Source organism: Actinia tenebrosa, unplaced genomic scaffold, assembly GCF_029948245.1.
Source record: "Actinia tenebrosa isolate PJP-AT-01 unplaced genomic scaffold, QUT_ActTen_1.0 PGA_scaffold3__52_contigs__length_22856419, whole genome shotgun sequence".
Lineage (NCBI taxonomy): Eukaryota > Metazoa > Cnidaria > Anthozoa > Actiniaria > Actiniidae > Actinia > Actinia tenebrosa.
The window spans coordinates 18,010,758-18,025,358 of record NW_028292580.1 but is presented as its reverse complement, the minus strand read 5'-3'; the positions used below and the strand labels follow the sequence as shown (position 1 = coordinate 18,025,358).

General features: G+C 34.5%; 2 protein-coding genes across 2 annotated transcripts; both read left to right on the top strand.

Annotated features, from left to right (window-relative positions):
- Window positions 1-583: 583 nt before the first annotated feature.
- On the top strand, window positions 584-5,364 carry LOC116307567 (TBC1 domain family member 25). The gene is made up of 4 exons (XM_031717855.2): window positions 584-886; window positions 999-1,105; window positions 2,372-2,529; window positions 3,341-5,364. The coding sequence occupies exons 1-4, from the start codon at window positions 833-835 to the stop codon at window positions 4,756-4,758; spliced, it is 1,737 nt and encodes a 578-aa protein (XP_031573715.2). The 5' UTR covers window positions 584-832; the 3' UTR covers window positions 4,759-5,364.
- Window positions 5,365-6,387: 1,023 nt separating this feature from the next.
- On the top strand, window positions 6,388-14,050 carry LOC116307558 (F-actin-capping protein subunit alpha-1). The gene is made up of 11 exons (XM_031717845.2): window positions 6,388-6,512; window positions 6,600-6,663; window positions 6,752-6,803; window positions 7,826-7,889; window positions 8,502-8,591; window positions 9,284-9,400; window positions 9,602-9,681; window positions 10,419-10,506; window positions 11,018-11,089; window positions 11,178-11,240; window positions 11,658-14,050. Exons 1-11 carry the CDS (start codon window positions 6,474-6,476, stop codon window positions 11,796-11,798), a joined length of 870 nt encoding a protein of 289 aa, XP_031573705.1. The 5' UTR covers window positions 6,388-6,473; the 3' UTR covers window positions 11,799-14,050.
- The last annotated feature ends 551 nt before the right edge of the window (window positions 14,051-14,601 follow it).

The following is a 14,601-nucleotide window of genomic DNA, read 5'->3' as shown; positions in this document are numbered from 1 at the left end:
AAATTAGTAAAAGTGGGTGCACAGAGCTTTGCGTGACGAATCTAACAGCGGTGTCTAGGGGGCTAAAGCGGAGGGCCAGGGTTGAAGCGCAGTGACCACACCATTTTGTTGCATGATATATTACTACTTAATGTTTAATCCGAAGGCTAACCGTCCCGCCCATGACCCCTTATAAACACGACACTATAAACTTATGTATACTCTTTATTGTGGTCGTATTTTTTAGCGCTACCAAAGTAAAAACAAAAACACACTACCCACGTCACGTCTATGGTAAACCACGTTGATCGCTTCATTGAACTGTGACCATAAAAGGATATACAAAATTTTATAAGAAAATTCAGTTTTTGAGAAAAATCTCGATAAAAAACATATACGTACTTTTGCTTTACTCCCTACATTGAACTAACAAGTTAAGAGAACGTACTACTGCATGTTTTCATATTAATTGAATCCTTGCATATCGTTTTTACCGACTGGGCGTTTACAGTGATTATCGTTATTGACGAATTAAATGTTCAAATTCTGATGTCACCGGATTCTTCGAGTTGTTGTTTCAAGAACACAGCTGGTATTTCAGTAAGGAAGGAGATTGACCTTCATTTTTTTTGCTTGAAAAGACTAAATGGAATGAGGACGGATAGATAAAAATAATAGAGAAATGGAAAATTAGCATAACGAAATTGCTTGCGCCCGTGACCCTCACCGCTGACAGATGACGTCATGGTTGTGCCACATCGAAATTTATGTTTACATATTCGCTCAACAGAAGGTGGAAAAACTCCTTCTAAAGCTATATTTTATGGGTACAACGCCATTTAAAAGCCTTTGAATGTCTACTACATCTTGTTTTCAAGACAGAGATGCTATCAGAGTCAAAGCTTTGGTGAGTTTTTGGGGTGATAATTGAGTAGAATCTTTGGAAAAAACCGCAAATTCACTGTTCATTTGCTAAAATAATTTTATCTGGGTTTTTAAAATTCTTTCTTTTATCTCAGCTTGAGAATGTCAAAGGAAGAGAGTTAAGATGTTTTGCAGTTGATCCGAATATTACATCGTTTGAGAATTTAAGTCAGTTGTTGAAGAGGGCTTTTCAACTTTCTGGGTGAGTAGAGATACCTTTAAAAAAAACTCTTCTGATGTAAGGAGAATTCAGAATTCCATAATGAAACCCAACCATTTCTTTTTCTTTCGTTATTAAACCATTTATCACCTTTAAACCCTTTTTAGTTCTATAATTGTCATTCCAAGGTACTCTAACGCTGTCTCTAAATTTACCGCCTTGATTTTGACGAAAAATTAGTAGATTTATGAAACAAAGTTTACTTGAAATGTAAAAACACCCAAGTATAAAATATTTCAAAATGACAGAAAATTCTTCGAGGAAATGATAAATTTACAAATTATTTTATTCTGTTTTTATCCATTTATTTGTTTTTGTCAAAATATAGAATCATTTCAGTTTTAGTTATATATATATATATATATATATTTGAGTTAAGAAGCTCTATGTATTTTTAAATTGCAAATGATTGCATGATGTGTTAATTACAGATATATAGTACTAAAGAACATTTATAAGTACTTTTATTTGAATTCCTAATGTTCTTAAATAATTCTTATATTCCTTCTTTACGTGACTAAAAGATATTAACGGGAATGTGGTTTTCTTGGTTGTTCCTCAATGTTTTGATTACAGCATTAACCATATATTTTTTTAGTATAAACATAAACTTGTGATATCTGTTTTTTTTTTCTTGTTTTCTTTTGCCTTTCTCTATTTGACCACCTGTTTCTATGCTGCTGTGACAATATTAGATCTTTATCACATTTTTCTCACTGCATTTCATTACCCTGGTAACGGAATTTCTGGAATAGAGTGAAGTCATTAAACCCGTGAAATAGATGTTAGACTAATACACATTAGTAGACCCTAATTCCATTGTTTTCTTTTGTGTCTATTTGACTATTACACATTGACTAATAATTTTTATTTCACGGGTTAAATGCCTTCACTCTAAAATGCTAATATATATAATAGACTTGAAGGTTATAAATCTTAAGAGTTAGAAAGAAGTATTGTGAAAGAGAATTTAGGTAACTGTCAGTGTTTTGGGTGGAGTAGAATTATTGTCATTAGTTTTTTTGTTTTCAAATTTTACTTCGTCATGAAATCACAAATTTATAATTTACTAATAATCAATGATGATATTGGAATATTAAAAATTTCTTCTTTGTTAAGAAAGTTTTAAATTTATTGTCAGCTTTTGGCTACTGGCCCATTATTTGCATTTGTACGTTGAATAAACTTGCAAGAGGAAAAAAACAACAACATTACAATGCAATGATGACATTTTTATTTGTTTTTTAGGGAGTTTGAAATCTCTTATCAGCTTCCTCAGTCAAGTGACACTGGGAAGAGGCCTGACGTGTTTGTTTCACTGACGTCTGACTTTGATCTTGATGCTGCGTTTCTCAGTGCTTCTCTTCCATATCTGTCATTGAGAGTTGATCCTTTGTTAAGGCCAGGTAAGATATGTTGTATCTAGATTCATTCAGTTTTTAGAATAATAATACAAACAGAGCCAGTTTTTTTTAAATTTATTTAATTTTTTTTTTTTTTTTTTTTGACAAGTGAACAATTTGTGATTATACATTTTTGCCTTTTTATTTTGTGCAAAGTTCAGAATTGCTAGTCAGAATAATTCAGCAATTTTATTAAGTGGCTTGCAGAGTCTCCCTTTAATTTACCCCGAGCAAGAGAAAAAAGGAAGACTCTACAGAGGAAACTGCATTGTAACCCAAGCCCAATCCTAGCTAATCCTTTTTTAAATGGTTTGCAAACCATTGCTTTTTGGAAATTTAGCAACTTTTCTGTAAAAATGTTTTGCCGAGGAGTCGGTTTGAGTTTTTTTTTCCAGTCAAGACATGTTTTACACCTTTTTTAAAATACAGCTGTAATGCTTCGATAATTAAACTGTGGTCCATTTTGCTTCACAAGTTTTGGTTATCAAATGCATCTCTTATTACAGTATCAAAACCTGTTTAAACCAGTGTCAAACCTGAAAGCATGCATCTCACTATCCAGATTCATAGCATTACAAAAGAACTACACAAAATAGACTGCAGACTCTCTCTTTTTTATTTTGCTGAAGGGAAATCAAAGGGAGACTATTCCAGCAGGGTATTCAATATTATATAGCATTGAATCTTTATCATTAGATCTGAAACTTTCTCTCCCTCAGTCTCACAATAGCTTAATGGTTTAAAAGCATCCAATCAGTATTTCAAAGGCTGAATTATTTAATATCAACTGGTTTTTTTTCTTCCTTTTTCTCAGATGAAGAAAATGACTGGGCAATACTTAACATTTCTGAAGCTCCACCTACCAATAATGTGTTATCTTCTAAGCTTACTCCTTCAGTACCCTTCCACATATCTATCAAACACCAAATGGAAAAGACCCTTAATCAAATAACCAAAGCATTAACTACACCAACCAAGAAAGGACCTTTAAAAGACAGCGATTGGTATCATTTCCTCGATTGTGAAGGACGTCTTATTCACACAGAAGAATTTGTGTCCTGGGTTTTCCAGTGTGGTGTGGTTCCATCTCTAAGGAAAGAAGTATGGCCACATCTCCTTCACGTGTTCCCCCCTGACTTAACAAGTGATGAAAGAGAAAGATATTTATTAATGAAATCCCAAGTCTTTTGGCATCTGAAATCAGAATGGCAAACCAGGGACCCAAAAGACATTGAGTCACTTTCTCACATGATACGGAAGGATGTTGTTCGAACTGATAAAGCGTGCCCATACTTTGACGTACCCGAGGATCACCCAAATATTGAATCGCTGTTTAATATCTTAATGACTTATGCCATAGTGAACCCAGACGTTTCTTATGTCCAAGGCATGAGTGATCTAGCGTCTCCATTACTAGTAGTATTAAATGATGAAGCTATTGCATACACTTGTTTCTGCTCATTGATGTACAGAATGAAAACTCACTTTCTTCTTGACAGTAAAGCCATGAGTCAAAAATTTGAACACCTCTCTTTACTTGTACAAAGAACAGATCCAGAGTTATATAAATACTTGGTGAACATTGGTGCAGAGGATATGTTTTTCTGTTATCGCTGGCTTTTACTTGACCTCAAAAGGGAGTTCCAGTTTACTGACAGTCTAAATATCATGGAGGTAATATGGAGTACGACATCTCCATTTGGTTCACAGGGGATGTCTTCGGAGACGTTCAACTCTGCAGCGAAGACTGTCAGAAATAAATGTGAAAACTTCAAAAATGACAATATAGTTTGTGATATTGGCTTAGAACCTGAAGAAGAGGATGAGGATCTTGAAGATTCCTTCACCATGATTAATAACTTTAATGGAAGTGATACACCAGAAGCAAACCTGATTCAGATTCCAGGGCCTTACGAGCTGGGTAGTGGCAATCCTTTTGCACTGTTTGTTTGCTTAGCAATATTGCTTCTCCACAAGGATTATTGCTTTCAAAAAAAAATGGACTACAATGCGCTTGCAATGTACTTTGACAAGATGCTTCGTAAACATGATTTGAGTAGAACTCTTGCTAAAGCGAGAGTCTTGTACATGGAGTATCTAGAAGTATTCAACGCCAACAACAAACCAGAGGAATGTTCTGAAATAAAGGAGGAAAGTAATCCTAGCAGTTTTTGGCTTGAAGATAAAGCTATTGAAGTTCCTCAACAATTAGGGCAGTTTATTCAATGTTAGAGTTTGAGTTAAGCATTGGGAGCCATGCAGAGCAGCAAGGCTGAATTTTGAATGTTATAAATAATACAACCCATAGAATAGTGCACAGTTATTTTTTTGTTTTTTGTTTTTGAAAATAATAGACTTCTTGTATAAAGTGGGGAGAAGGTCATAAGAAATGGGAAAATCATGGAATGCAACTAATTTTCAAGTATGCAAAAAGAAAAACATAAAATTCTATATATTTTTTGCCCTCTATACTTGAAGAACTTATTACAAGAGGTACATTATAGCTAAAAAGATAAAATATGAATAGATTGGTTTTTGATTAAGTTTTTTTTTCCTGTACTGTTCTCAATGACACATTCAAATAGCAAAAGTGAGTGCTCAAAATACAGCACATTGCAAGTGTTTATAAATTTGCATACACTATAACTATAAATTCAAAGAAGCTATTTTTTATCTGGTTTTATTCTTATCTTTCACATTTATCATGAGTGGGCTCCCTGTGCTATTACAATTATAAAATTATTGCAAATAGATTTAAAAAGACAAAAATTATGAAAAATTTTTTTTGATTATTTATTCAAAAATGTATATATTCAATAAAGATTCTAATTAAAGATTTTTTGTGCTTCAGATTATAAAGAGGAATGATTTATAAGCTAGAGCAGCCAAAATATCTGTAAAAAATATTTTCATAACAATGTTTGCATTATAATAAATAACAACATATTTTGCTCTATTATAGACTCATTATTTTGTCATTGCAGATCATATGACTCCATGTCAAGTACTTTTTTCATTTTCTGGTAAATCTAGAAATGATATATAAGTGGTTTAGTAGATTTTTTAGTAGATTTTATCAAAAAGTAAACAAGTTGAAATTTCCCCAGCCCTTTTCCTGCAGTCCCAGGGGCAGACTCAGGGGGGGTTTGTTTTGCTCAAAATTCCAAGTATTATCCTTAGTAAGCCATCGGTCCTCCTTTTCCTCACATTCCTATTACTAAAAAGCCCCCTTCTAAAATTCCTGGATCGACCACAGAGTCCTTATTCTTTTCTATTTTTCTCATTTTTCCCATTCACCCCTTAAATCAGGGTTTTCGTTATTTTATTTGCTCTCTCTCTTTTATTTTTTACTCCTTTTTCTTTCGTTTTCTTGTTTTTTATTTCCTTGTCATTGGACAACTTTTTTTTTCCTTTGCATTTTTCCCACTCAGTTTCCTGTTTCAGCAAGTTATTGCTCTATTGATTCAGTCCTTTCCTTTCCTTTTCTTTGATAGTTCTCGTGTATTTTAATTCTTCATTTCATTTTTCCCTCTCCTCTCCTCTTCTTTCCTTTCCTTTCCGTTTCGTTTTGTTTCGTTTCGTTTCGTTTCGTTTCGTTTTGTTTCCTTTCGTTTCGTTTCCTTTCTCTTCTTCGAAATAATCTCCTATAAGTTTCACAAGCATATCTTCTTCCTTCCCTATTATCAGTATTCCAAACAAAAGCCCCTACATGATGTTTGTTTTAAAACCAATTCTTTTGTCGTTGGTAAGCGTTTCGATAGCTTAGTACCACTCAGTTCCGTGTGTCCCGTTTTGCCTTCCCCAGCGAATCTTCCATATATGGTCACAGTTGAGGGCCGGCCAACCTTGGCCCCAGAATGCCTTTCCGTACCAGTGCCGAAAGCAGCCATCTTGGATTCGCTTCCTGGTGTCCTTCGACTTCAGTCCAAATCTGTGGAGAAAATATCATGGCTGATTACGATGCACCCATCTCTGATGACGAAAAGGTAAAGATTAGGTCTTACTTTACTCATTCTGAAGAATAGGTTGCGTCTTGTTGTGAATAACGCTGAGTAATTCTTCTCTAAACATAGGTACGAATAGCTTCCAATTTCATAAAACACGCCCCACCAGGAGAATTCAACGAAGTGTTCACCGGTTAGTCAGCCTTTCATTGGGATCAAATTTAATGATTCTCTTTGAAATTATCACACAGTGGACTAATGCTTCTCCTTATTGTGTCTAGATGCTCGCCTGCTTCTAAACAACGACAGTTTATTGAAAGAAAAAGGTGCAAGGTAAGGAAACTATATGTGTTTTCTTCGACCTGTTGCATGCCAATACACACTTTCTCAAACGATTACATCCGTCAAAAACTTGCTTGAAATAATACCCTTATATTCCTCTAAAGACTCTCTAACCTACTTCACTTAGCCTTTTATACTCTATCACTTAATAAGTCACCATATATTTATCAATAAAACAAGTTATTTCATAGTTTCTGCCAAATAAACATTTCCTGTCAGCTTGAACAAAATTGTTGCTCTAGTTTTATTCAAACTTTAAATTGCATTCCCACTTGGGGTGGGTGGGTTCAAGTAGAGTAGAGACCTCTATTTATCTTAGTTTAACTTAAGATGATACGATTGTATACTTTGAAAAACTGACATATATGACTAATATGTTGATGAGGATGATGTTGAAAACCCAAAATATTTACATTGCTGTAGTCGTGAATCAGATCGTGTCTGGTGGTGATAAGATGTTTTCGTATTTCTCTTGAGTCGAGGGTTGTATGTTATAAATATAGAATGTAGTCATAGTGTTCTAAGAGCCCCGAACAGAAAGTGATTGCTGTAAAGTATTTAAATAAGAGAATATTGTGGTGATCATCATCCTAATTCATTATCAATAATGGTAACAGCGATTGTTAAATCCACATAGATATTTTTTATCCTTTCACAACTTAAAATTTTATCTTTAAAAATCTTATTTTTTAAATGCATACCCTTCATTTACATAACCACTCTTATTTGTGTTTTGATAGAAAACTATTGATCTTATACTGCTATAAATGTACATAACCTTTTTGAAAAATAAGGGTATATCCAGGCTCTTTATTCCCAAAAAATCTTTATCCTAGGTTCCCAGCAGCTTTCAACATTATGGGGTAGCTGCAAGTTGGTTTATCACTTCCATCAATCAATAATCAACCTGTACCTTTTATACTGACGGCAGCAAAAGCAAAAAAAAAAAAAAAATTCTGTAATATAAAGTTCTCATTTGACTGATAGTTTCTATGTAATTATTGTCATTTTAGTGCATTTTCTGATTATAATAAGGAGCAGTTTACCCCTGCTAGGCTGGGCTCTTCTGATGAACAGGTAAGACATGTAGATAGTACGATATAATGCAATAAACTTTATTTAAGAGGGTGACATAATAATGTAATAACACCAGGAGTTATCAAACTTAGTGCATGTTATATGTAATAAATTGTTCAAAGAAAAAGATGGCTTTGCATCACTCATTCACTACTGTAGTTCCAGTCCCACTATGGGTACGTGTAAAGGTGGGGGGGGGGGGGGGGGGGGGGAGGGCTGATCATTGGCCATAAAATAAGACACTGATCCCACCATCTAAAAACATTTGTGACCTCTAGTCTACCTAATGTATAAACAAATTTCAAACACTGACATTTATCATGGTAATTAAATATGCTGTTAAGTATATTTATAAGCTAGAGGTATATGTACATACATGTAGCTTTCAGGGCTAAACATAACAGCCAGTCATCAGACAACTTCTGGCCAGAATTGGAACTTGTTTGGTAAAAACTTTGCCTTGACCTGTAATGCTGATCCAGAAGCAAGCTATAACTGAGTTAAAACTAATTTGACCAGCCATGACCGGTGACTGAGCAGTTATTATTTTTATACCTGAGCATTAAAATTGTTTTGAGACTAAGTTGTATTCCAATGTTGTATTGTTTCAAGGTTCTCATCACAAGACATGGAGAGCTTCCAGATGGCCGCTTTGTTGATCCCAGATCCAAACAGGTGTTTACATATGATCACCTTAGAAAGGTAAAAGCTTAGATATAGCAAATTGTATTCACCTTTGTAATTGTAAGGTCAATCTGTCATGGGGCACTTATCTAGTCTCTCATATTCACATACTAGAAACCATACACCTATTTCAAAAAAAATTGTCATTGCCAAAGGTGATAGGCAAAAAGCAATAAGAGATAGATTGTTCCAAGATCCAAGAATAGCTGGAATGACTTGTGTTTCTGCTTCTTATTCTCGTCAAGAACATTGACCATGAGACTGATTCAATGTTGTTTGTAGTTGATGAAACCATGTCCATCTCAGGATGACCTATTGTCTATCACCTTTGGCGATGACAATGGTTCTTGAAATAGGCGTATATTCCTTTGTTTTTACATTTGCGAGCATGGGTGGCATGTAATGTTGATGCATTGGGTCTCACCTGGTGATGCAGTCAATCTTCAGACCTTCCATCATATATAAGCAGCGTTGTTTGCTGGTACTCTTCTGCGCTTTGAGGGTTTTCCCTGGATTCTCCATCCCCCTCCCCCTCCTCCCACTGCAAAAGTAAACTTCTCAATTCCATCATATAGAATTATCATTTGTTTTAAATCCTTTTGTAATGAGGCTCTAGCTTGGTAGACCGAAAAATACTACCTGCATGATTGTTGTGAAGTAAATTATTTTGGGATAACAAAGTAAATGCTGGGATTTTTCATTTATTTTAGGAAGCCAAAGACTTAGAGCCAAGTGACATAGATACTACAGCTGAGCCCTGGAGAGCTTCTATTGATGAGTCCTTTAGAGTATATGTTAAAGATCACTATCCTCATGGAGTTTGCACTGTAAGTTAAATAGGTCTTCTTATTACTTTATACAGTCTGCAGAACCTATTGTGAAAGGGGGACTCTCTTGGTGGAAAAAGAGATGAATCTTTCCTTCTGTTTCCCAAGTCTAGCGTTATCTCTGAAACTTAATGTTAGTTGTTTCAGTAATTAACTTATCTGTATAATTTGTAATCTGTTATGATTCTTTCTCATTATTAGGTGTACGGCAAGAGTTCTGGTGGATCAATCACCATTGTTGCTTGTATAGAAGACCATCTCTTTCAACCACATAATTTCTGGTAGGACATTGAATCATTGTCTAGTGAATAAAATTATGCAATAAGCCATTTGCACTAACAGGCCACATGACTGTCTCCTGGTTAGCTCAGTTGATAAGAGCATCAGTCTGTTGTGTGGGAAGTTGTGATTCAAGCCTTTGGCCAGACCAACACTCAGGGTCTTAAAATAACTGAGGAGAAGGTGCTGCCTTTGTAATTACATATGCAAACGGTTAGACCTTCAAGTGGCTGGGTTGACCACTTTAAATGATGATGGTCCTGTCTCTCCACACTTCATTATTGCTACAGTAACCAATATTGGAGGGACATAAAAGAACCACTGAGGACGTAAAGAAACTCTGGCAGTGACCACCCTCAGTGCCTACACCCCATAGATACTAACAGCCTCTTGTTCATTACTTATTGTAAGTGCCTTTGAACATATCCATATGGAAAACTGCGCTATATGAAAATCATAATCATAATCACATAACTAACAAGTGAAAACTCACTAGATATGAAGAGCTTCCCATCATAGGGCCGCTCCTGATCTTCTAATAATGATTAAAAAAAAAAAATGTTACACTGTACATATTTGACCAGGGTAGGGTTGCCAGGATAAGTTGTTATCAAAGAACACCCTGGTACTCTTTTATGAAATTGATATTTGCAGTATATCATGACGAAAATGTCTAAATTGGAATGCTCAAGCAAAGGGAGATTTTTAACAATCTTGAACTTTTAAATCTTGTTTATAGGAATGGAAGGTGGCGTTCAGAGTGGTCTATGACATTCAATAAGAATGGAGGAGAAACTGTAGAGTTGAAAGGCATCTTGAAGCTTCAGGTATGTAAAAAAGAATATTTTTTGTTACTTTTGTTGTCTATTGTAAAAATGGGGATCCCATTACCAGAAACTGTTTTCAATTATGTTGAAGAATTTGGACTCGGTCTGTAACTGTTTGTATGATATCGCAACATTTTTAAATAGTTATCAGTGTGACTATACCAAACAAGGCAATCCAGTCAAATTTTCATACAAATTAGCCAAGCAGGATAGAGTATTTAAACAATCTAGAGAATCTGCACAAATGTTCCCCTTTTTTTTGTCTTTAAAAAGCATATATGTGTGTGTGTAGGATCAGAAGTGAACAAGAAATGGATTAAACTCCAGAATTGGTCACCATCCTATATATATGAAAATGTGATTTGTGAATATTTTTGATTCAAAATTTTCTTCGGGTAGCTTTGGTTAATGGAGACTCGCTGTAAAAAAAGTCCTAGTCCCAATACTCATGGCCAATGCTTATCTTTAGAAACCTTATCTTTATTTTACAATCTATTTTTACTTCTTCCAGGTCCACTACTATGAAGATGGCAATGTACAGTTAGTTTCCTCTAAAGAATTAGAGGAAGAGATAAAAATCACGGTAAGTGGAATACCACATTTTTTTCTATCCTATTAACACATCTGGCAGGAGTATATTTATGAAGGCTTTTTATTTGGTTATTCTACAGAGAGAAACAGCAACGGCTAACCTTTTCGTGGAGATTGTGGAAAAAGCCGAAAGTGATTACCAGGTGGGTTATAAATGCCATGGTTCAGGGTTCATGCTAAGAAACAAATGTTACATTAACTTGCAAACGTCAGTGCCTCAAATATCTCAAGTTTGGGTTAGGTACAAGGGTGAGCTCGGGTTGCGACAGATCACCTCCCCTGCTGGAAGATAACCATGGCAACCGGGCCACAGCTCACCACCGGTACCTGTCACACTGAGATTCAGTGAAGTATATACTCACCTGTAGAGAACCTATTAGCAGGGGAGGGAGGGTGGGAGAAAAACTCTTGGTGCAAATCAATTAGCACTGCAAACACAGCATGTAAGCCCCTAAGCCCGCTGAGCAGCATGTATTGTCTCGATTTGAACCTTGCCTAAATTTCATTTAGCCACATTTAAATATTTATGACTAATTTGTCTTTCATTTTTCTCTCTACAGAAAGCAATTTCTGAAAACTACAGCACAATGTCTGACACGACTTTCAAAGCCTTGAGAAGACAATTACCTATCACTCGCACCAAGATAGACTGGAACAAGATCCTCAATTATAAGATTGGTCAAGAGCTCAAGAGTTCATAGACTATCCATGTTTTATGCCATTTCCATAAGTTTTTTTATACACTGCTAGCCAGAGTTCTACTTGTAAATCAAAGAGTTAGAGAGGGAGAGAAAACATGTTTTAGTTAATCGTAAACATTTATTGTTTCTTCGCATATACTTGAACGACTAAAAATAATAGAATCATACTTTATTAATAGCGCTAGTAGAAAAAAGGTAGGTATTTAATTGATTTATATTTGTTTGAATTATCTTACATCCAAGACCTGATTAATTGAACAAAACTAATAATTATTTTGATTTATTTGTAATAATTATTTTGTTGTAGAAGAAAAAATCATGATTGATACCTAACCTAAATGATTCCTCAAACCATATAATTATTATAATTTATTTATAATAATTATTTTGGTATGGAGATAGAATTATGATTGATACTATCCTACATAGTTGATCAAACACAATAATCATTATAATTTAATTATGATAATTATCTCACCATGGAAAAAAAATTTATGAACTTGATAATTATTATAATTCATTTATGATAATTATTTTAGAGTGGAGAAAAATTCATTGTTGTTTTCTGTGAACTACAAGGAGTAATTGGGATGCTTTTTGAATAGTTAGAGTTATAAGAATTATTGATGGAGGTTCATTAACCAATGCAAACCAGAAAGCCATGCATGTTATATGGTTTAAATATTACTTTAAGATTGCATTACATTGTACATCTCTTAATCACATCCTTTTTGTAATCACTACCAAATCCTGCAATCTGATTGGTTCAAAGGAGTGTGATTAATTCCCAAATCGCATCCTTAGAAGCTCTTAATTGCATTCTAAAAAAATTTTTTTTAAACAATAAAGTAAAACAAAAAAAAAACGAAAAAAAAATTTTTTTAGATGTTTTTTTTGTTTGCAGTTAGTTCTTCTACTACATTAAACTGATTATTCTGCACTCTTTATTGTGCCTTTTTCTTATGTATGATTACAAAAAGGATATGATTAAGTGGAAATTGAACTTCGTGTCGTGCAATTTTGGTCTGAAATCAAACTTGCAATTACAAATCACACTCCCGCTACGCGGTCGTGTGATTTTGTAATCGAGCTTTTGATTTCAGACCAAATTGCACTCCACTCAGTTCAATTACCATTATTAATGGTATTACTAAGTACACAGCAAGGATATTTATTTGCTGTCAGTCTTGTTTTGACATATACTTATTTCAATAGTTAGTCACCAAAAACCTAGAAAGCTGTGATTGCTGAGAATCATGGGGAAATGTTTTATATCCAACGAGTAAAGGTTTTGACACAAACTGCAGCAGTTGAGGATACTCAGTGGAGGTTAACTTGTAACTGGTAGAAGATAGAAGATCTCAAGTCCATCAACAGTTATCAACCACTAAGTTGAAACATAAAATGTATCCATCCATAATCCTTGTCGGTCTCAGCTCTATAGCTTTTCAGGTGATTAACTTTATTGAAATAAACGTATCTTCCTTCACATTTGCTAATTTGCAAAGTGCAAAAAAAATCTCTTGACGATTGTCTTAGATATGCATGGCTTTTTATGATTGCAGAGGAATTACAATATTGATGTTCGAGATTTAATGCCTACTTGACCTAATTTTGTATTCTCAATACTGAGTGGGAAATAATGCAACAATTTATTTGTAGCCAATTCATAAGTTAACATAAAAATAGACAGTTCAATTTTTTTTTGAGGGGGAGGCACTAGCTAGCTAAATTACATATATGGAACTCTTTGCAGGTTTTGTAATTCTTGGTATTATTTTCTATCCTTACCCCCCCCCTCCAAGCACATGATATCAGTAGTGGCTTCTAAGTTTATTCTAACCTCTAAAGATTTGAACTTGATTCCATCCTAATGTCTAAAATACCCCTGACCACCCTGCAAGATTGCTCTCTTGATCTCTAATATGCCCAGATTTTCAAGTATCTCGTAGAATCAACATATCGCGATTTTCACTTCACCACCCTCTTATCCTCCCCCTCCCCCCTGACATTTCAAAAAATCCTCAGTGCATAAGGGAGAGGAGAGTCAAAAAATATTAAAATATGATTGGCCATTTTTAGTGATAATTCTAAATAGTTGTTGATAAAATCCCACTAATCCAATAAGAAGTAATGAAGTTTCTATATTATCCATAAGCACCTTTTCATCATACTTCAATTGTATGAATCAATCTTGTTTTTCTTTGAGCTTGTGAAAAGGAAATCATTAAAAATGCTATATTTTTGATGGCTATGCCTCTATTGCATTTTCTTTTTTGATAGCATCTGGTAAATATGATAATAGTTACTCTAGGGAAATATAATTTTTGTGTAATAAGAATTACTTTTCTTGTAAAAATAAATTGGTATTATGATTACTCTTTTTTAGCAAAATTTATTGGCTTGAAAGGATTGACAAAATGTAAAAGATGATGTTGGTTCCTTATACGGTTCTCATAACTGTAGGCCATTTGCCAAAATGGCAATCAATGCAATTTGACATGATTTAGCAGTTGCCCCATATGAGCTGATTTGATTGGTTCCCTTTCTGACTCCGAGGGTTTTCCTGGCCTTTGGTTTTTCATTCCTCTCAAATCAATCTTAACTTATTCAACAACTGGTTAGAAGTGTACTCTGGGTTCATACATGGACTGTATAGCAGCTGACAGGCAACTTCACATGCCTTCAGTTCAACCCCGTTGAGCTGCGGCACTGCTGTACTTTGTGGTGGTAATTAAGCGATGACTGACAATGATGAGTTAAAATTAAACTGAGCGAATGGGGACATCTTGCATACCCCCAT

Excerpts from the sequence above, each read along its gene's own strand:
- LOC116307567 (XM_031717855.2), top strand. The coding sequence starts at position 833 with ATGTCTACTACATCTTGTTTTCAAGACAGAGATGCTATCAGAGTCAAA. Across the intron at positions 1,106-2,371 it reads AGGGCTTTTCAACTTTCTGG|GGAGTTTGAAATCTCTTATC; the intron begins GTGAGTAGAGAT and ends TTTGTTTTTTAG. Across the intron at positions 2,530-3,340 it reads TGATCCTTTGTTAAGGCCAG|ATGAAGAAAATGACTGGGCA; the intron begins GTAAGATATGTT and ends CCTTTTTCTCAG.
- LOC116307558 (XM_031717845.2), top strand. The coding sequence starts at position 6,474 with ATGGCTGATTACGATGCACCCATCTCTGATGACGAAAAG. Across the intron at positions 6,804-7,825 it reads TTGAAAGAAAAAGGTGCAAG|TGCATTTTCTGATTATAATA; the intron begins GTAAGGAAACTA and ends TTGTCATTTTAG. Across the intron at positions 9,401-9,601 it reads ATCCTCATGGAGTTTGCACT|GTGTACGGCAAGAGTTCTGG; the intron begins GTAAGTTAAATA and ends TCTCATTATTAG.